Source organism: Cardiocondyla obscurior, linkage group LG01, assembly GCF_019399895.1.
Source record: "Cardiocondyla obscurior isolate alpha-2009 linkage group LG01, Cobs3.1, whole genome shotgun sequence".
NCBI lineage: Eukaryota > Metazoa > Arthropoda > Insecta > Hymenoptera > Formicidae > Cardiocondyla > Cardiocondyla obscurior.
In genome coordinates, this window is record NC_091864.1 from 7,494,576 (window position 1) to 7,514,650 (window position 20,075).

The following is a 20,075-nucleotide window of genomic DNA, read 5'->3' on the forward strand; positions in this document are numbered from 1 at the left end:
GTCTATTTTTTTCTTAGAAGCGATTGTATTTCGATACTGAACACCAATTGTATACGTCAACAATCAGTCATCTTTTTTTTTTTTTCTTTTTTAATAATTTCCTTATTATTTTAAAGCGATTAAATTAACAGATGACCTGTGCACATAATTATCATACGAATTAATCGTACATTTTTATCATATAACTTGGTATTCCACAATTGATATCCTGCTTTATATTGGCAATAACAGAAAAAAAAAAAAAAAAAAGTACTGTACAAATTAAACCGGCGAATTTCGTCGTGAACGAAAAAACAAAGGCGTACTTAAAGTAATAATAATATCAGCGCGCGAATACACAACATTGCGACAAACCGGATATCTACGTCGTTGAAATGAAACGAATTGTCCATCAAGTCGAAGAGACATCAGAAAAAAAAATATAAGCGCTCGCGTATGTATGCTTACGAATAAAACACGTCGGGGAAATACAATAAATAAGTTGTATGCGCAAGACACGAATATAATGTTACTGCTCTTCTCCTCGAAAAATGAATAAATAAATTAAAAAAAAAAAGAGACAAAAAAGAAACAAGGAGAAATTCGATTTTTACATCTCGTTTATAGATGTTGCACGTGACAGCGCGTGTTTCAGGAATTTTTCACACTCTGAGAGTAACAACCCGGAGCCGTAACTCGACATGTATGCGAAATCGATATAGACTCCCGGCGGCAAAACACATTCGACCCGCGAGACTAAAATGAAAAATGTTTGCCGAACGATCCCTTTTTTTCCCCCTTTTCTTTTTCTTTTAAACGTATAAAAAGATTTCTAGCTAGCACTAATGTGAACAGCTTTCATACGGTAGAAACCAAGCGACTTTTCTAATAAATTTAAATGGTTTTCTAAAATTACCTTTCCTATAAAAAATAACTTCCGCGATTCTCGTCTTGTTGCTTTATCTCAATTTCTTTTTGAGACAAAATAACTTTTTCGGAAAAGCAACTTCGGCTTTCGCGAAAGCACCGCTGCCTTTTTTTGCAGCCCGGATAAAGATTAATTTATTAACTGCGGCCATCGAGCCTGAAGTTCAGCCTTGAACGATGCACATATGCCGTCGCGGCTCGGGCGATGTATTATTAATTTATAAATAATTTTTGCGCTCGAACAAAATTATTTCCGCGTTGTTTAATCGTCGCGATTTATATAAATCCGTGTCAGAGAAATTCACTTGGTAACAATATTAACGGGATTAAAAAAAAACTGGCGCTTTATTATAATATATATTTTTTTTTTTTTTTTATGAAAGCTGTACACTGATAACGCGTACGATGCGACACAGCACACACACACACACCAACAACACGCAGTAATACGTTGTATTAATTAACTCTAAATGATAAACGCAACTGTTTCTCGTGAAGCATCAGCATGTGTGTACCAAGAAGAGTTTTTTTTATTTTTTGTAAGGCGGGGGATGGCGGGCAGGGTGTGTATGCATGCGTGGTGTGGCAGGCACGGGGATGGCGATGGTGGTCGTTTTCATCTATTCGCACGCACAATTTCGATTCGGTAATCAAGCGGTGCGAGGTTTTCAGCGATCAGAGGTTGATCGTCAACAGGGTAGAACCCCCGATCGGCCCCGCCATCATCATCAGTCAAGTCTCAAGTCACAAATATGTCGATTCCCCTGCAAGCAGACCTATCGTCAGTCGTAGAGAAAAACGCGGTGTCGGGGCGGGATATCGCGGTATTATCGGTGGTCAACCAACAACTACGGGGAGAGGGAATAATTATTCGGGCGAAAGGGAGAACGATAACCGTGCGGCAGAGATTGTTGCTCGTGAAGAAGCGAGGATAAGCAGAGAAAAGAGAGAGAAAAGACAACCGAATTTTTCGTTTTATACACCGGACGTTTATATATCCGGGGATGTGAAAAGACGCGAAGCTCGCATTCTTTCTCTATACCTCAAATCTCAATGCATTTTTCTTTTTCCTTAATTTGTTATCCTTTTATCGCCGACGATTATTGAAATTGCAACGTCCTGTTCGGCCGCGAGCCAGAACCCTTTAACGGATAACAAAAAGAACAAAATGCTCCCGCTTTCGAGAGAGATTAAAAATAAATTTCGCTGCATCTTATTCGCATATAGGTACGAGTTTTTCCCCAACCCAAGTGTTTTTCGCTCTTGAAACTTACCCTGGGCGAACGCAACAGACCCGACGAGATCGTACATACGTTACACTTCGTTCTCAGATTCGTGCGAGTTTGATAGACACGTTTTAGAAATGGATTATGCAATTACATATTTATTTCGCAATAATAATAAGAGGTTTAATCATACGCCTTTATTACATTCATTGCAGAATTTAATCCGACAGCTAATAGAATATCAGGTGTCGATGCCTGCGGTCGCAATGGGGTTATTAAGGCAGAAATATTAAATACAATTAATTTATATCGAACATGTTTTTTTCTCTCGGACAAAGAACAGGCTTATATAGACGCGGACAGACGACGTATCCATGAACATGATAAAATATAAATATAATTCTAGAGCTTTGTGCGCGCCATAATCTCTTTATAAATTCTGGAAACGATCAACTGGTATAAATTTGCAGTTTCCGCTTACAAGTATTCCCTTCTTTTTTTTTCTCTTTTTTTTTTCTTCTTTTTTTTTCCGCACAACGTACAACAATTACTTGTCGAAGAAAATTAAGTCGGAGGAGAGACGCGGCTCGTTGCGAAAAAACACGGACAGGGATATTCTTACACAAACTGCATCGTGTAACATTTATTTCTTCAGTAACTAACGTATGTATATATTCACAATTTTATGACAAAGTTTCTTTCTTTCTTTTTTTTTTTTCTTTTTTTTCCTTTTTACTCTCGTCGACACCGATTGTGATGCGATAATAAAAAAATCGGCGAAGTACGTACTTTATTATTGAATCGCTCTGCGCGCTCTAAGTTGATCTCTAAATCCATATTTCGTTTCGCTCTAAATGATAAGTGACGGGTAATTCACGCGTGAACGTTAATTAATTACTCGTATATAATATAATATGAGATCCTATATATTTATACGCATCGCGAGAGACGCGGCATACACACTTGCATCCAATTCAACAATAATCCAGGAAGTACAAAAATATGTTTGTCACGTAAATATAAAATGACCCAATTAGTCGAGCGGACGTAGCTCGTCCAACGAAATGTATATAAAAAAGAGATTTTTCCCGTTCATTTTAAATCATTCGCCAGTGTTAAAAGCTCCCTTCGTGCTTCCCCTCTCTCTATCGTAATTTCCAGCCGAGTCGCTGATAAGCGATAAGGAGAATCCAATTTAGGATTCCTTTTTCGCGAGGCAGCACCGAGTTTAGGTACTCGTTAGGTTCACCGATCGAACGAAACGATTTGCCGGTATACAGGCGTGTAGCAAAAGTAATTGAAATATCTATATCTCTCATTCTTCCTTCGCACGCATTTCTTTTTTTTTTCTTATTTTTTTTGTACAACAAATTTGTTTGTCATGTCGAAAGAATGGCTTCGTTAACTCTCTTCCCGACCGGGGCTATTTCAATTCTCATTTACTCGCTCCTCACGTTTCGCATGAAAGTGAATCCTCTCCCAACCTAAGCGGGTCTCGTTTTGCGATTAATAAATAGTACATCGAAATGAATTACCGAAAGAATTAACATTAAGGTTCGCCCGCGAACAGTATGTCTCGAAGATTATGTAAACATATCGGAGACTATGCAACAATGATTCGCAGTCTCCAAGTGTGTATCATAAAACTGGACAGATCTCTCTCTCTCTCTCTCTGTGTGTGTGTGTGTGTGTTAATGAATGATACCAGATATACCTCACACACGTACGCACACACATACAATTTTCAGAAAAGGTTTTTATCGAAGTCGACATTCGCAAAGAGGTGCACTTTTATTCCGAGACGGTGGCAGGTGGTTTTCGCAGTGTTAGAAGACGTAGTTGCCTAATTGTATGCGCGTTTATCTTAAGTTTCCCTATCGATGCAACGCAAGACAATGCAACGGATCGAACATTTCTGTTGTATCGGAAATAACTTTATTGTGTCAAATAAGCTCCTTGTACAAACTTATCACACACGCAAGGACGCCTATCGGGGGACGATCCTTCCACGTATCTACACACTTAATAATCACTTCGCAATACGCTCAAGTAGTGCTGAATATTAAGTGGAAATAATAATTGATGAGTAGAATATATTTCTTTTCTTTTTCCTTTTTTTTTTACACACTTGCATACAATGAATCGTGCTGTAAATTTATGCCAGAATATCGTACGCAAGGTGAAGAATTTAAAGACCGATAACAGGCGAAAGGTACTTTACGAAAGAATGTGTTTTACAGAATTATTTCACGAAACAGATACACAGAATGTTTCAAAAATATATCTTTAAACTATAAATTGACAAATATATAAAAAGAAAAAAAAAATTTCCCCCGCGCAATTATTAACATAAAAATGAGAAAACAAAACGTCAACGAATTAATCTTTGAAAGGAGGATGCTTGATTAAAAAAAAATAATATTACTTTTACGTTGATTTTAAAGGCGCATTACTCGAGTTACTTTTAAAAAAAAATTAGAAAAGCCGCGCGAGAGATGCAATCAAAACCCAATGAAAATTTATGCCGACGATAAATAAAGATCAAAGCTAAACTCGCTGAAGCAGTTTTGCAATAAAATGCGACGAATCTAGAACGTCTTTATAGATTTAACTGTTAAAGACAAAAGTATCCACTTGAACGCGTGTTACGAGACTACGTTCCATCGGCTCGAACAAATTCCCCTGCGGATCTTGCTTCGTAAGGAATAATATACGGTGAGAATCGGTTCTTTCAGCGAAGAAATCACGACGGCGGTTGCATTCCATACAATATTCTCTCTAGACATCATTATTATTATTGACTTACGATATTTATTCTTATGAAAATATTCGTATTATTATTTTTTTTCTTTTTTTCTTTTCTTCTTTTTTTTTTTACAGCATTATTTTCTCATTTTCTTTTCTTCCATCTCAGTCCATATATAGTTTTATATAAACATGCATTTTCCGCTACGCTATATATGCATATATAGCCCGTTTTCATTTGTTTTCGACCGCATTTTCGCTATCTAACGGACACGTTTCTATATCTGTCACCGTTTTTTAAAAATTTGGCTGTATAGTTGTTCTATTAACTTTCTTTCAACTTAAAGGGAAAATTATCATTAATCACAAGTTTGCAAGCAGAAAAAAAGTGAAAGCTAAATTATTAAACTATATATATATATATATGTCATTAATACGTCGAGCTTGCAAGTTCTCTTTTTATATTTTAGTTTCTTACTTCAACGGCTTTGTCAAGTATTCATCAAATTTTTTAATTTATAACAGAGAAGTTTCTAATGATCCTTTTCGCACTCGGACGAAGATAGTATTTGCAGACACAGATATTTAAGAATTTATAAGCTCACTTGTGATAAATGTAAGAATCACATATTTAGCGTTAAAAGCTTCATTTAAAGAAAGTTTTGCCAATTCCTTAAAGCTTTTGCATGCATAGACAATTTTCGGTATTATTCGGCAAGTTCGCTGTATCGTTAGAGATTTCGATAGAAAATCCTGATTAAATCGCTCAGAAAATAAAATAAAATATTAATTGAAAGATTCATCCATTAAGTCTAATTATGTTTGATAATACTTGTATAGTTCAATCATTATAAAATTAATCAAAAGTTAAATAAAAATCTGCATTCTTTTTTGCATAGTTTTAAGGATACATTTTCATACGTAGGTTTTTTAAATAATTAAATTTATAATAAGTATAAAAAATACTTCGTTGTTTTTTTACATGTATGATATTTCGTAATTTTAGAATACTCTTCGATAAATTCCTTAAAAATTCACCGGGTAAACGAGAACAACACTTGTTCGAACGTGACGAAAATTGTCTATGGGTCCAATTTGCCGTACAAGGGAAAAAAAAAAAAAAAAAAAAAAAAAGTAATGTGCCATGCAAAATAAAATGACCTCAATGTTGCTTACGAATAATGCCGCTTACAAACGGAAGGAGAAAGAGCCCAGGTAAAATGTTGCTTAATGTAAACCGTACATTATTAGTAACTCTATAAATACGTTAATTTTGATTAGGTTCTTACGGATAATAAATACTTTCATTCCAATCACTCTTCTTTTCACGCTCTCTTTCTCGCTTAATTTCTCTCCCATTCTCTGCCTCTTTCTCTTTGTCTCTCACATCCCGCATCCATTCATTAGAGTAAAAACCTATTGCACAATGCACGGGGAAATGGGCAATAGCACCAGGAACGAGAAGTTCGATTAGAAACAGGAATTCCTCCTATTGCTATCGCCTGGCCCTTTCTGCATTATATGAAATAGGTTTGATCATTCGCAAACCTAATCTCTATGCTTTTTCTGTCGCGTGTATATATCGTGTAAAATTATCGTCGTCAAATCGTTAATGGCAAGAAAGCAATTAGTCTCGATACCTCTCTTTTCTTTTTCTTTCTTCGCGTAGAAAATAATCACATTGGCTTGTTCTCACCGGCCTTAAAGAGGGATACTAACTCAAGTACAAAAGCTTAAACGTAAATCTGAACGCGCAATTCCCTTTTTCTTTTTTTTTTCTCGACACGATGAGGTTGCTTTCGTGACTCGCGGCACAACATTTGCATCCCCACATGCGTATGTTTGTGTGTTATGTATGTATGTATGTGTGCCTGAAAATTTATTAAATATTAATGAAGTCGGAGGATGATTAGGGGTGATTGGCGATGGGCTCACAAAAGATCTATCATCCCTCCATCCGACAGAAGACGGTACCGGCCGACGCGCTGGTCCAAGTCCACTAAGGGTGAACAGACACAGAGACACAATCGGTCAGTTAGTAGTCACAATGGCTTATTATAACAATGATTTTACATATAACGAACGACGGTGAAGGGCAAAAAATGCTTCTTCCGTTTAGATATTTTTTTTACTATTAGATTAATTAGAATTTAATTCTTAAAATCGCGCTCTTCTCTCCATAAGAGTATCAAAAAGTTTGAATGCGACGATTCTACGAATTACATGCAGATTTAAAAAAAAAAAAGATTATATCTAAGAATTGATTCATCATTCCTACCCTCACCTTCACTTCGAGAAATATTTATCTTGTTCACAAAAATCGAAAACGACACGGTTACTGGTAGTACAGAACTTGATGATAGCGATTTGCAGCAATATACATTTCGACGTCATGCAGTAATATTAATGCAGAGCAATAACAATACATTAAATTAAACTGAGAATAATGCGGTGTTCGCAAAATGTTTCCTGTTTTACAACATAACATTATTCGTACACTGCGTCGTGATTTAATGACTAATGCAACGTGTAGTTAATATAAGAATAACTAAACATAAAAAAAAGCACTTGAAAAAAGACTGCTTGGCTAAATTGTTTTAATTTTAATATAAATATATGTATGTACATCTTCCAAATCATAAGCCTTAAAAAAAAAAAACTGATAGTTTTGCATGCGCAAAAGACTCGTGAACTAAGTTACTTCCGCTAGTCTTTTCCCAAGATTGCAATATGGATCGAGATACAATATTTCTACATGTAAAAGCAGATGCAACAACGTCAATGCAATAGATAGAATGCAAGCCTTTATGGAATTAATCTAACGTATCCGACTACGAACGGGTATTGTGTTACACTTCGGTCTTCTCAATGGGCATCGGGGAATATTACGGGCATCAAGCATTGCAAATATTATAACTGCAATTACAAATATCGCAAATGCTACGCAATCTTTTCGGAGGAAAGAGAAAGAGAAAAGAGAATGGTTGAGAATGTAAAGAAATAACATTAAAGATAGGATTGAAAAAAAGTAACATGTATGTTTCTCTACAGAAATAGCCGCTGCAAATAGAAAATGTTACAAAATGTATAGTACTATATATTTGTATATTATATGTGTATACGCTTGTATATACACATATAATATACATATACATATAATCTTATCCTTAAAAATATATAGAATTACAGAAGTACATTCGTTAACATAATACATTCGTAAACGTAGTAGTACTCTGAAAAATTGTTAACATTTCAATTATATTAAGTAATAATTGTAAAAACGTTCTCGCGAATAATAGTTGATTGGAGAATAGTGAGATATCGGTGTGTATTTTTTTGTATGTGTATGTGTAGGTGCAGATGTATATAGCAATAGCATTTTCTAGTATAACACATGATTAGTACTAATAATAATGATATAACAACAATACAGTTAATAATGATAATATAGGTATACGAATAGTATCACAAAATAATTACTATACAATTAAAACAGACATATTTTGTTTATACAGATCTTATACATGTCTCAAACATTGTAACAATATCTTCAAATAGTCGCAACTGTAGAAATTATTTACATGCAACGAGAAATATGAGAAGAACGGGACTTTAAAATAAAATAAAATAAAATAAAATAAAATAAAATAAAATAAAGAGAGAATAAAGATAAAGTTTGAAAGAAAACGTAACAAAGCGGTATTAATTTATTCGTTTGAAAGATATCAAAAGACGTAGAAAAAAAAAAAAAAAAAAAAAAAAAAAAACCCGAGAATATATTGTTCCTTCGTCAATATTATAATACATTCGACATCCATACTTCTTAGAGTATCGAAAAAAAATGATAAAGGAACTTGTCAAAATTGTTTCCGCGTTTACAGACTTTGTGAGAGTGTTTCGGACCTAGCCAAATGTTTTATAGATTCTCCGATTAACTTAAAATCAATTTTTCCTCAGCCGAGATTACACGCAAAATCATTATATTGTCAGATGACTCTTTAACGTTCCATATTACATATAATATGTAACGCCTCAACTTACAGAATTAATTTTCATTAAATGATAAATAATGTTTTGCGTTTGAAATTTAAATCCCACGGGATTTCTAGTCGTCGGTTCTTTTTCCCCTTTTTTTTGTTGAAGAAAAATCGATCCAAAATCAATGAGATCATAAAAATTATAGACATAGAATAAATTGCTAAATCCATTATGATCGAGTTAACTCGTATACCTCGCTGAATTAATATACCGCAATTAGTCCTTGAAAGAAGATATTGATAATAATGCATTGATACAATTAATCGAGAATGCATCGATAATTTATCGACCACGTATTTACAAAATTATGCATGACCTTTAAACTTAATTCTATCTTCAGAGAGATACGAGAAAATACCTCCCACTTCGAACAAATTTATTCGCGATTAAATCTACAAATTTCTGGCCATTTGACAAACTAATTCACCTATTTTATTTATTTCTCACGAACATCGGCCTGTAAAGAAAAAGTCCGTAAAAAAAGAAATCTTTATTCCTATCTACCTTAGTGTCGTTTAAACTAACAGTTTTATATGAATATTATGTAATAAATATAATTTTGCTTTCTACACATTTAGAGATACGGCGGGACATATACGGGATACGTTCCGTATTTACTAATAGCTCGAACATAATCGTCTCATTAAAATTATCAAAGAAACGGGTTAACCCCTCTCGCTCTTCTTTTCATTTCCCATTTTTTCCCCCGTTGAGATTTAAAACAAGGTGTATTCGAAGCATTGTTCAACTTCAACTCCATACGAAAAGTAAAACGCGCGATTATTTTACCGTATCACATGTCTTAGCCTTGTACAAAAAAAAAAGAAAAAAAAAGAAAGAAAGGTTGTAATGTTCAGCGTATTACCGAGCTAATTATATTACAATTATCAATATCTATAATTTCACCTAGCTAATGCAACGAAAGAATCGTAGATTTCGATAGTTAATCATGTAATAACTACACGTTCGATCCCGAAGCTAGTTGTGTGTGTGTGTGTGTGTGTTTTAACTATCCAATAATTTATGTTTATTTTTATATTATATACATATATATTCTACGCAACGATAGTTACGTTTTTTTTAAATCTAAGATCGCGTAACTCTCTCTCTCTCTCTTTCTCTCCACGTGTAATTAAAAAAACAACAACTGATAGGTATTCACGATTTCAAATCTGCCCTCAAATTTTTCCTTTTTCTCCTCTTCTTTTCTCTCACGCCGCTCGCTAACTTGTATCATCCTTCTTCATCTTTATACTTTCTAAAATCCAAGTTCTCGTTCGAGAGAGTCGTTAATACGAGTACAAAAATCATTATCTAGTGGTCAGCAGTGTTCACGGCTCACTTTAATCACACGGCGTAAGTGAACGCTGATTTCTACGATTTGTACTTTCATGTTGTCGATAAATAGACAAATGTAGGTCTCCCCCCGCGCCTAAGCCCGCGCGTCGAAAAGGCGATTCCGAAAAAAAACTGATAAAATATCAGTTTTAATACCGCTTCTTAAAACTGTATTTCACCATCGTAGGTTCTCTAGTCGCGTCTCGCTTCTCTCCTTTGCATCCCGTTTACAATCGTCCTAAATAAATTGTTCCGGAGTAGCACGATTTATTTCGGTGGCATAACTAGTCTTTCAGACTACATATAAACCTCGAGGCCACATTAATCAAACGTAAACTGCATTTGCGAACCCTTTTCTGTAACAACGTCTCGATGTCTTCACGTGTATCCTCTTTGGCGTACGCATATAGACGTACATGAATCTCCCGTACATGCATAAATCTACGCACGTTCGCATTTATACATGTACGAGTATATGCGCCGTATTATAATTACAAAAGTAATCAACGAGCAATATCGGTTTTTACAAAGTTAGGCTGCCTCGCCGCGAATGAGACGTGTGCACGGTGCATGCGATCAGAATCATTCGTATTTAAATTATATATAAAATTTATCAAACATCGCACAATCAGACTACGCATATTCAATATTTCCTTTCCTTCCCCCGATTCATCCTCTTCTTTTCTACGTATATCGCGATTCATATTTTACGTAAAGCTTCATTTCGCGATTGTTCTCTGTGCGATCCATTTCAAACGTGCTCACGGGATTACTTCAAATTTTTTTCCTCTTCATAAACTGGTTCTCGTCGCGAAAAATAAATGGATGAAATTTCAAGCTTTACCTAAACAGAAAAATACAGCGAGGAAAAAAAAATTGACGATATTACTGAATATTTTCAACTGACAATCATTTCTCCGGTTCGAATATATGTTGGGTTGAATTATATCAGCCGCCAAAACATGATATTTTCGTCAATTTACAACTTCATATTTCTGTTCTTACTTAAAAAAAAGGAAAAAAATTTGTTAAAAGCATACAAATACGTATGCAATATTGATAAAAATATAGTTCGTTAAAAAGTAAAACTTACTTTGTCTGAACATAGTGATCTCGGCATTTTAAATAGAAGGTTACTTAAAATTTTACTTACACGGAGCTACACTATATTTTCCTGTTGTATTGCGTGATACATTGCAAGTTCCTTAACTAGTCATTGTGCTCGTCTCATTTGCAACCATTTCAACGGCATAAGAAACTTCATAAAATTTGAATCATAGCGGGAGAAAAATTCTTCTTGCATCATTCTTTGCGAATCACATTGAATATTTATCGTGAAGTTACGAAGGTTATCATGTAGCTTTTAAATATGTATCTCCTTATTAAAAAATTATCACGTTGCACCGGTACTACTTATCGACTTTTACACAACAAATCAATTAATTTAGTCAAACAATCTACTCAAAATTCTCGGTGCGTATCCACAATAACAACTTTGCTATAGAGGAATTGCACGTGAAGAATCGACTGGTACTTAATAGTCTCATAGTGAATACGACATAAATCGTCAAATACGGAAAAAAAAACAAAATTAAGCTCATGGTCCCACGACGTAATAAAGAAAAAAAAAGTAAAAGAGTGAGACAGAGTGGGGAAAAGAGAGAGAAAGAAAGAGTGGAAAACGAAACAAACGTGCAAAGACAGAAAAGGTAAGATAATGAGCGGAGCTTGCAAAAATGTACAACGGATGTTTTCGGATTTTAATAAAAGAAAAAAAAAAAAAAAAGTAGAAGAAACACGGAACGCGCACATCGCGACTTCGCGAAACGCGCAAATTCGTGAAAGCGCGAAATGCCGTAACACCTCACGCCATTTTAAGTACCGAATGCGTTGAGCTACTACGTGTCGAGGGTAGCTGAACGCGCGAACGGTGCGGAGGAACATTTCGCGCTTGCACCGGAGACGCTCTGCCTGTTACTGTTACGGTTCTTGTCGCCGCGCGACAGCAGACCCTTGGCGGTCTCCTTGAGACTGCATCGCGGACGGAGACTGCTAACGTGTGTACGGCTACTGCTGTGTGTAAGAGGATGGTGTTGGTGGTTCACCACCAGGGATGCAGAAGACTCACCGGATTCCCAACCGTCCTCGTCACCGGTAGTGTCGCACTCGCTGCTGTCTGCTTCGCTCGACTCGCTCGGCGTTTCTTGTCCGCCCATCCCCAGCTGCACACCGTCGCCGCTTCTATTCGTCGTTGCTGGCACAGCTGGCGATATATTCCCGCCTACGCTATGCATAAATAGACTTACCTGCAAATAAAAAAATTAATTAATTGCATGCACCTCACGCTCGATAGAATAATATTCGAATTTAAAAACTGTAGCAATGTAATTGATTTTATTTAAAGTTTGACCAATAAGCATTTGACTAAGTATTGAAAATTAAGATAATGGCACGTTGAACACGTGCTTTCAAAATTCTTATTTTAATTGTACTCAACAAAAATATTTAAACGTTTAATCAAATTATTACTTTTAAGTTGCATTCGATAAATATCTATTTTCTTTCTTAAAGTTACATTTTATAAATACGAAACAAACGAACTAACTTTAAAATCTGGACTATAGAGTTTGTGATTTTTATCTTTGTGTGCATTATCCAATCCTGATTTATCTATCCGTAAAACAAGAGTGGGCGGCATGGGACCAAGACTCGCCAATGATCCAGTTCTAGATTTCACGTGCGACATAACCATTGGTAATTCCATAGCTGTGCCGTCGCAGCTAAATGCTCTCGTTGATCTTTCAACATGCAATTCGCCATTGTCACACTCAGAATTCGCTTTTTCACGAACAAAAAATGTGTTGAACCAAAAATGAAACATTTTCTCCTAAAAAATAAAATACAATTACAGTTCATATATCAAATAAATACAAATGCTGTAAAGAAATAGTAATACGTACCTTTCGTTTCATTTTTGGTCTATAATTGTAAAATTCCACCCGTATATCTCCTGTCAGAGCAACGGTGTGTTGCAATGGGATGCAAATAGAAGATGTTCCTTTTCGAACTTCGTAATCGTCAGAAAATACCCTTTTATTCGATTCCGAAATGACATAATGCAGATCTAAAAATATAATATACAGAAAATGCATTTTACATGAGCTATAACATGAATAACTAAAAAAAAATAATATAAATATTAATTGTTAATGATAATAAAGTATATAATTTTTATACGTACAGCCTTGACCTCCGTTGAAGATAGGAGCTGGATCTAGCTGTATTTTACGTAGTAATAATGTCACCGGTTCGTAAGTAACACCCTCTTGAAGGAGAGTAGCATAATAATCTACATATCTTCTCTGGGATGGTATTGTTACACCTTTCCTGAATCGTAGTAAAGCAGAATAAATAAAACAATTTCTAAAGGTGAGGATTATTACGCTCTCAAGTTTTGTAGTATTTACCTATCGTAAGTCCGTTTAGTTCCGTAATAATTAAGGGCTTCCGTGGCAGTGGGAAATTGTTTGCTGTGAAGTAGATAACAGCATACCATTACACCCGTTCGACCTTTGCCCGCCTTACAATGAACTACAGCTACATTGTCCTTATCTTGAGATAGCCACGACTGTACATCTTCACAGAAAGGTTTAATCTGTTCCAGCTTTGGTGGATTGTGATCATCGAACGCGTAAGTAGCCACTCTCTGCTTAAACTTTTTGCAGTCATATGATCGTTCAGAACATCTGAAACATCGTTGTATTATTATATCAAAGTCATTTATCGTTATTTTAACGACATTAGTCTTTCTAAAAAAAACTTACAAATTATAAATCTTATAATGGTCTTTGTGTTTCGATTCGAGTAATTTAACAACGTCATCAATATGATTTCTATACACTCCTTCTAACTTCTCAGCAGGAAAGCCCATTGCTATTAAATTCGCTTTTATATCTATTTTTACAATATTCATTAAGAAAAATATCATATTAAAATACATTTTTAGCATATTTGCATTGTTAAGATTAAATATCGAATTTAGCTTAGTATTTAAATATCAACTTAATGTCTAATGGTTATTTACTTGCATGTAAGAAAAGGATACAGGTGAGATCAAGATTAAAACCGTCTTCTGTGAAACGTTTGCGGCGCTTACTAACGAGTCCTTTTATAGGATTAGTCATTTTCATGTTGCTGATAGTGTTTGCCATGCTTATCTGGCTTTGTCTTAACTCTCCTGTCTCGACTTCGATTGAATCACCTTCCACCACCTCCTCGTGGACCTCTTCTTCTGCTTTTTGATTCTCAAAGGTCCTTTTAATCTGTTCGTCGATATAAAAAAAAAAAAAGTAGTGTCATAAAAGAAATTATAATGTATCTCAATCCAAATAGTTAAAATATAAATCTCACCTGAGGCTTGTGAGCTTGTGAGGCGTCACACGAGCCCAGTTCTGGTCTTCTTTGTTCCTCCAGACAAACATGGAGAGGAGTTACGGAAGCCGAGATATGCTCAGAGATTTTACTGTTCAACCTGCCGCTGGTGGGTCTCCTGCAGGAAAAGCATATACCCATCAATTCCCAGAACATGTGTTCCTCTACTTAGGCATTGTTTTCATCGAGCATGTCCAGTTTCTCCACTATGAAGTTTGATGCTTGTTCTTGATTGGAAGTGGATCATTTTAAGATGACAAACTATCACCATCACCAGTCCGATATGATTTCATGTAATACACAGCAAAACGCCACAAAAAAAGCGATGGTATGGCCCTTAAAAAGCTGCCCACACAGCCGCGACAATAGACAACACAAAATTTAAAGAATGCACACCATACACTCTTTCACAGGATCCAGAACTAAACAGCTACCACTAAAGACACTGGCCTCAGGATTGTTGCATTGTTCACTGGTGTTTCCTTTCTCCAGTCTTCACTATGATAGGTAATCTGCTTCAAAAAATGACAAGGATGATAATCAAGTCGTTAGCTCACCGTTGCCAGCAAAAGAGAAGAGAATAATGTCTCGTTAAGAAGTGAGTTCTGCCTTTACCTGAAGGAGATTGAAAAATTTGCCAGAACGGAAGCAAATGGAATATCAACGGGAGTTGCAGAGCGTGAATTGTCAAGCTACATCGACGCGTATTTATGCCGAACGGTGAAGTCGCGGGCAAGTTGGCAGGTCGACATCGCGCGATGAGAAGTTAGCGAGGAGTCGCGTTCGCGATCGATGCGATGCAATTCGTCGCGTCGCACCAACCGCGTTCGCTCCGCCGTACCGCTTGTCCAGGCAAAAACCACGACGAAGACGAGGACGAGGACGATAGCGACGGCGACAGGGTCCGCGAGGAGCCGCAGGCGAGACGTGACAGGGTTTTAGGTTAAGCGCACTCGCACTCTTGACGAAAGAGCGAGAGGCGGCGAGAGAAGCGGCTCTCTCGCTCGCACTCGCGCGCGCTCGGCGGCGGTGGCGGCGTTTCTCGCGACCGACGGCGAGACCGCGGAGAAAGCGGTCTCGTAGCGTCAAGTCGCGCGAGAGCGGGACTTCGCGCACCGGGTCACGGGCACGTCGCACGTTTACCTTTTCCCACGGACGGGGGCTGGTCGAAGACGAAAGATACCGTCGACGGACTCGGCGAGTTCAGGTCGAGCGACTGACAACGCTCTCGCGCTGCTCGCGCTCTCTATTTATCTTTCTCTTGCTTGTTCGCTTCTCTCTTTCTCTCTCGCTCCCTCCCTCCTCCCCCTTCTTTCGCTCGCTCGGTCGTTCTCTTCGTGCGGACGGACGGACGATAACGGCGATCGTCGTGTCGCTCTTTCGCGACGCCCGGTCGGCCTGGTGACGAGAGGGGCCGCGGGGACGCCCGGGGACGACGGTGTATTACCGGCACCTCGCTTCCTCACGGCAGCGTCGCCGACGGCACGTAGTACGCTCGACACGCGTCGTTAACGTTAACGCCATGACAGCGTGTACATGTTCGCACGCGTCTGCATGTGTGCGTGCTTTTTCGCACCCTCCCGCCCCCTGGATCTCCGCGAGCAACCGTGACCAGCGTTCCGTTCCGTTCAGCTCCGTTCCGTTTCAGCCCGTTTCGCCTATTCCGTACGTGTACTTATGTCTTCATTGGTGTGCGTACCGTACGTACGCTTGCTTCTCGTTCGGCGTTCACAGACAGGATCTTTCGGGATCATAACACGGGTAGAAGGCGTGCAAAAGAAGATAAGAACGCGTCCCTTCGTACGAGCAAACTTCTTCACGAAAAATCTATCAGTTTTTATTTTTTACTTCAATCATGTACTTTTTTTTACAGATGAAACCTTTTTACATTGAATTAATCTGTGTATTTAGATAACTAAGTACATATATATTGCTCGTAATTATATATATATTATTACAAGCAATAAAAATATTATAAGTGCTAATTTAAATGTATAAGGTGCAGAGTTATGAAATTTTTTTACAGTTTTTTATATTAAGAAGTGATTCAGCTATGATTTGATAATGAAACTTAAATTATTTTTGTTACATAATACAATATACGAAAATGCATATTTGTGCTATTTAAAAGTAGTAGGTATACTATATAATACATGTAAAAGCATATTGTACATAAAAATCTCACACTATAACATTAAGGTACAGTTCATCAAAGTTTATCTTAAAATTTCAAAATTGATTATTTCTGCATTATCATTAATGACAATCAAAAATTATTCTTTTTCACTTTTTTATACAATTTAATGCTCTATTATATGTATATTTAATCATATATGCAAGTGTCGGAGGTATGTCTATATAAGTAACTGCAATTTAATTATCTATTTTTAATTTATATTATTAAAAAAAAAATTATTTATTTTTTATATATTTATTTCGAATTGTAAAAAAAAAAATTTTTTTAATAAGCATACAACAAATCATATCTTCCATAAAAAAAAAATTAAATAAGATAAAATAAAGATCTTGATATAACAGCATTAAACACTATACTTCTTAGTTATCGCCTGAAGTCTAACACCATTATCCAGCTTAATTTTATCTTATTATAAAAATTTTTTGCTATATTTTTTACTATCGAACTAGAAATATTTCACTCAATTCTATTTATACTATTTCAACATTATGTTTTCATAAAAACTTTTAAACGTTCACGACAGTGAATCCACTTCTAACAATATTGAAGTTACAATTTCGTGATGAAGCAGAATATCACGTTGTCGTAACATTATGTAACACACAAAGAACTGTAAAAAAAAAAAAAAAGACAGTCACAGACAGCAATTAACAAAGAATAAATTTCTTTCCTTAATCTAGATCCAGCTGCTTCGTGCTAAGCGTTCCTGTGTGTAATTTTGATGTTCTCATTTTTCTGAATGATTTAAGTAAGTCCTCCATCGTGATGGGCCGTACAGTATCGTGAAATTCCTCATCATCTGTGTTATTTTCATATCTAACTCCATCACTGTAAATTAAATAACATTGCAGAAACTGATATAACATAACGATAATTTTGTGTAATTTTGGTATAAAGTAATACAATCCAATTTACTATATGTAAAGCGTTTAAATACGTACTGTGAATATAAGTAATCTCTTATACGATATATAGACGCATTCCGACAAAGTTCTTGTAAATCAGATCCAGAAAAACCTTCTGTATGTTTCGCTAATGTTCCAATTTCCACATTATCCGCAATTGGCTCGTTATTCAATATTAATTGCAAAACTTTTAACCGTTGTTGCTCATTCTGGAATAGATAATACCATTACATTTCACATTAATTTATTATGTAAAATTTAAAATTGTATAAACGTATGTACCGGCAGTCCGATATGGAACGTCGCTGGCATACGACGTAGAATTGCTTTATCTAAATCCTGTGGTCTATTAGTAGCTCCCATTATAATCACAGTACAGTCGGGATCGGTAATCAAACCGTCCCACAAGGACATGAACTGAGCCTTCATCATTGCTGTAGCTTCATGATCATGTGAATTACGCGCTCTCAAGAACGAATCTGTTAAAATTAAAAATGTATTAAAACATATTTTAAATTGTGACAGAAAGGATATTATAATTAACAAATTTTTTGCGAAAAAAAATTTTTAATAAACCGAAATGCATAAAATTTATAATATACCTATCTCGTCGATGAAAATGATGCAAGGCTGCAATTTCACCGCCAATGAAAAAACGGCGGAGGCCAGCTTCTGGCTTTCTCCATACCACTTATCGGTCAAGATGCTTACATCTAAGTTTATGAAGCGCGTTTTCGCCTCCCGAGCGGTAGCCTTAGCAATCATGGTTTTACCACAACCTGGTGGACCATATAACAATACTCCCTGAAAATGGCAAGTACAAGGCATGTTTAAGATATATATTTTTCTTTGAAAAAACATAATCTAGTACCTTGGGTGCTTGGGTCAGTTGTGAATCTTCAAACAGCTCCTTTCTCTGTATAGGAAGTATGACTGTCTCTTTGAGCTCTTGAATAACACTATCAAGCCCGGCAATACTACTCCAGGATACTTTAATATCATTTGGATCTACTAAATGATTAGCTATTATCATTTCATAGTCTGTTAACTGATCCATATCAAAGGACCGTGCATGTTTATCATTTCCTGCCAATTTACGTAATTGTTCCCTAGCCTGAAACAATTTACATATACCTACAAACAAACCATCAAATTTTTTTTTTGTAAATATATATATATAACTTGCAACCTTCTTCTTGGCTCTTTGTTTGGTACTTCTGGTTGGATCAAGCTGACTGATAAGCCATCTCATGCTGAAGAAACCAATTGCTGCAACACATGTCAATCTTGCTATCAGCATCAACACTTCCTGTCTTGTGAGACCAGCACTTGCTGCCATGTTCATCCTTTACCCAAATACTTTGATTGCAAAACTTGCCTAGTTGTACTGAAACATTTGACACAGTTACATTTGAAAGCAAAAAAAAAATATTTGTTAGAAAACGCAACAGCTTTAGAATTGTTAAATAAAAACTGAAAAGTTGCACATGGAATAGTAGAATAAACTTTAGCAGAAGTCTAAATGAACAAAAAATATGAGGTTTTGTCAATAGTTTTTTACATTCTCGTTTATCGTATTTCGAATAAAAATATGAAAACTTATGGTTTACCTAAACGCAGCAATTTATCCGTAATTATTACTGAATCGATGTTGGACAGCAACGCGACAAAGGTTACTCCAATTCGTGACTCCTGATGACCTAACCTCTCGCCAAACACGCAATTTCGTTGAAAAAAGTGAAACCGCTTATTAATCACTTTTTGATTAATATCAAATGGGATGTTTAAACGAAACTTTTATGTGGTTGAAATTAAAAAATAATTATCTAATTAGACTCAAGTTAAAATACATTTGAATATGCTACTGAAAAACGCGATATTTGACTACCACCGGTTGTCTCGTATGTGTCTGGTATCAGCCAGTATCATCTACAGTATGTTGTACGCAGTACAGTCGTGGACAAAAAGGTTGCAATAATTTTTCTTTTTTTTTATAAGTTTAGGAACATCGCTTTAGAAATAGAATGCGAACCGCTACATTCGTTCGTGCGTAATACATATATAACATCGTATGTATGTATTGTGCATAGGTGAATTTAGCGGTTCGCATTCTGTTCTTAAAAGCGTGTTCTTAAACTCGTCACAAAAAAAAAAATGATGCAATTTTATTGTCTACAATGTAGTACACACATGCGTAATTAAAAGTCAGAAACACTCATATTTATTGTATAAAAATTCATCAGTTACAGATTTAAAATAGTAGTAGCTTCTTTTTTTAAGGCAAAAATA

The 20,075-nt window shown here is 35.9% G+C and overlaps 2 protein-coding genes across 4 annotated transcripts; both read right to left on the minus strand.

Annotated features, from left to right (window-relative positions):
• Positions 1 to 237: 237 nt before the first annotated feature.
• On the minus strand, positions 238 to 15,762 carry Pten (phosphatase and tensin-like protein). 3 transcript variants are annotated; one of them, XM_070664420.1, is made up of 9 exons: positions 14,664 to 15,759; positions 14,359 to 14,575; positions 14,078 to 14,207; positions 13,721 to 13,999; positions 13,495 to 13,640; positions 13,214 to 13,377; positions 12,859 to 13,140; positions 12,382 to 12,559; positions 238 to 1,670 (listed from the first exon to the last, which is right to left on the minus strand). In XM_070664420.1, exons 1-9 carry the CDS (start codon positions 14,838 to 14,840, stop codon positions 1,651 to 1,653), a joined length of 1,593 nt encoding a protein of 530 aa, XP_070520521.1. In that variant the 5' UTR covers positions 14,841 to 15,759; the 3' UTR covers positions 238 to 1,650. The 3 variants fall into 3 exon arrangements, with proteins under 3 accessions (XP_070520521.1, XP_070520510.1, XP_070520500.1); XM_070664409.1 differs by lacking the exon at positions 238 to 1,670 and adding an exon at positions 2,748 to 6,876; XM_070664399.1 differs by lacking the exon at positions 238 to 1,670 and having other exon boundaries at positions 12,048 to 12,559; positions 14,664 to 15,762.
• A 913-nt stretch (positions 15,763 to 16,675) lies between these two features.
• Positions 16,676 to 19,728, minus strand: LOC139107197 (outer mitochondrial transmembrane helix translocase). The gene is made up of 7 exons (XM_070664603.1): positions 19,397 to 19,728; positions 18,976 to 19,173; positions 18,658 to 18,900; positions 18,389 to 18,590; positions 18,069 to 18,265; positions 17,823 to 17,995; positions 16,676 to 17,709 (listed from the first exon to the last, which is right to left on the minus strand). The coding sequence occupies exons 2-7, from the start codon at positions 19,129 to 19,131 to the stop codon at positions 17,553 to 17,555; spliced, it is 1,128 nt and encodes a 375-aa protein (XP_070520704.1). The 5' UTR covers positions 19,132 to 19,173; positions 19,397 to 19,728; the 3' UTR covers positions 16,676 to 17,552.
• Positions 19,729 to 20,075: the final 347 nt, after the last annotated feature.

Bases quoted from the DNA above. Each gene is read 5' to 3' on its own strand.
- Pten (XM_070664399.1), bottom strand. From the start codon at position 14,840: ATGTTCTGGGAATTGATGGGTATATGCTTTTCCTGCAGGAGACCCACC. The intron at 14,208-14,358 runs GTATCCTTTTCT...TTGTAAAAATAG, and splicing joins TTTTAATCTTGATCTCACCT to ATATAAAAGCGAATTTAATA. The intron at 13,378-13,494 runs GTACGTATAAAA...TTATATTTTTAG, and splicing joins CTTCAACGGAGGTCAAGGCT to ATCTGCATTATGTCATTTCG.
- LOC139107197 (XM_070664603.1), bottom strand. From the start codon at position 19,131: ATGAACATGGCAGCAAGTGCTGGTCTCACAAGACAGGAAGTGTTGATG. The intron at 18,591-18,657 runs GTACTAGATTAT...TGCCATTTTCAG, and splicing joins AACTGACCCAAGCACCCAAG to GGAGTATTGTTATATGGTCC. The intron at 18,266-18,388 runs GTATATTATAAA...TAATTTTAACAG, and splicing joins CATTTTCATCGACGAGATAG to ATTCGTTCTTGAGAGCGCGT.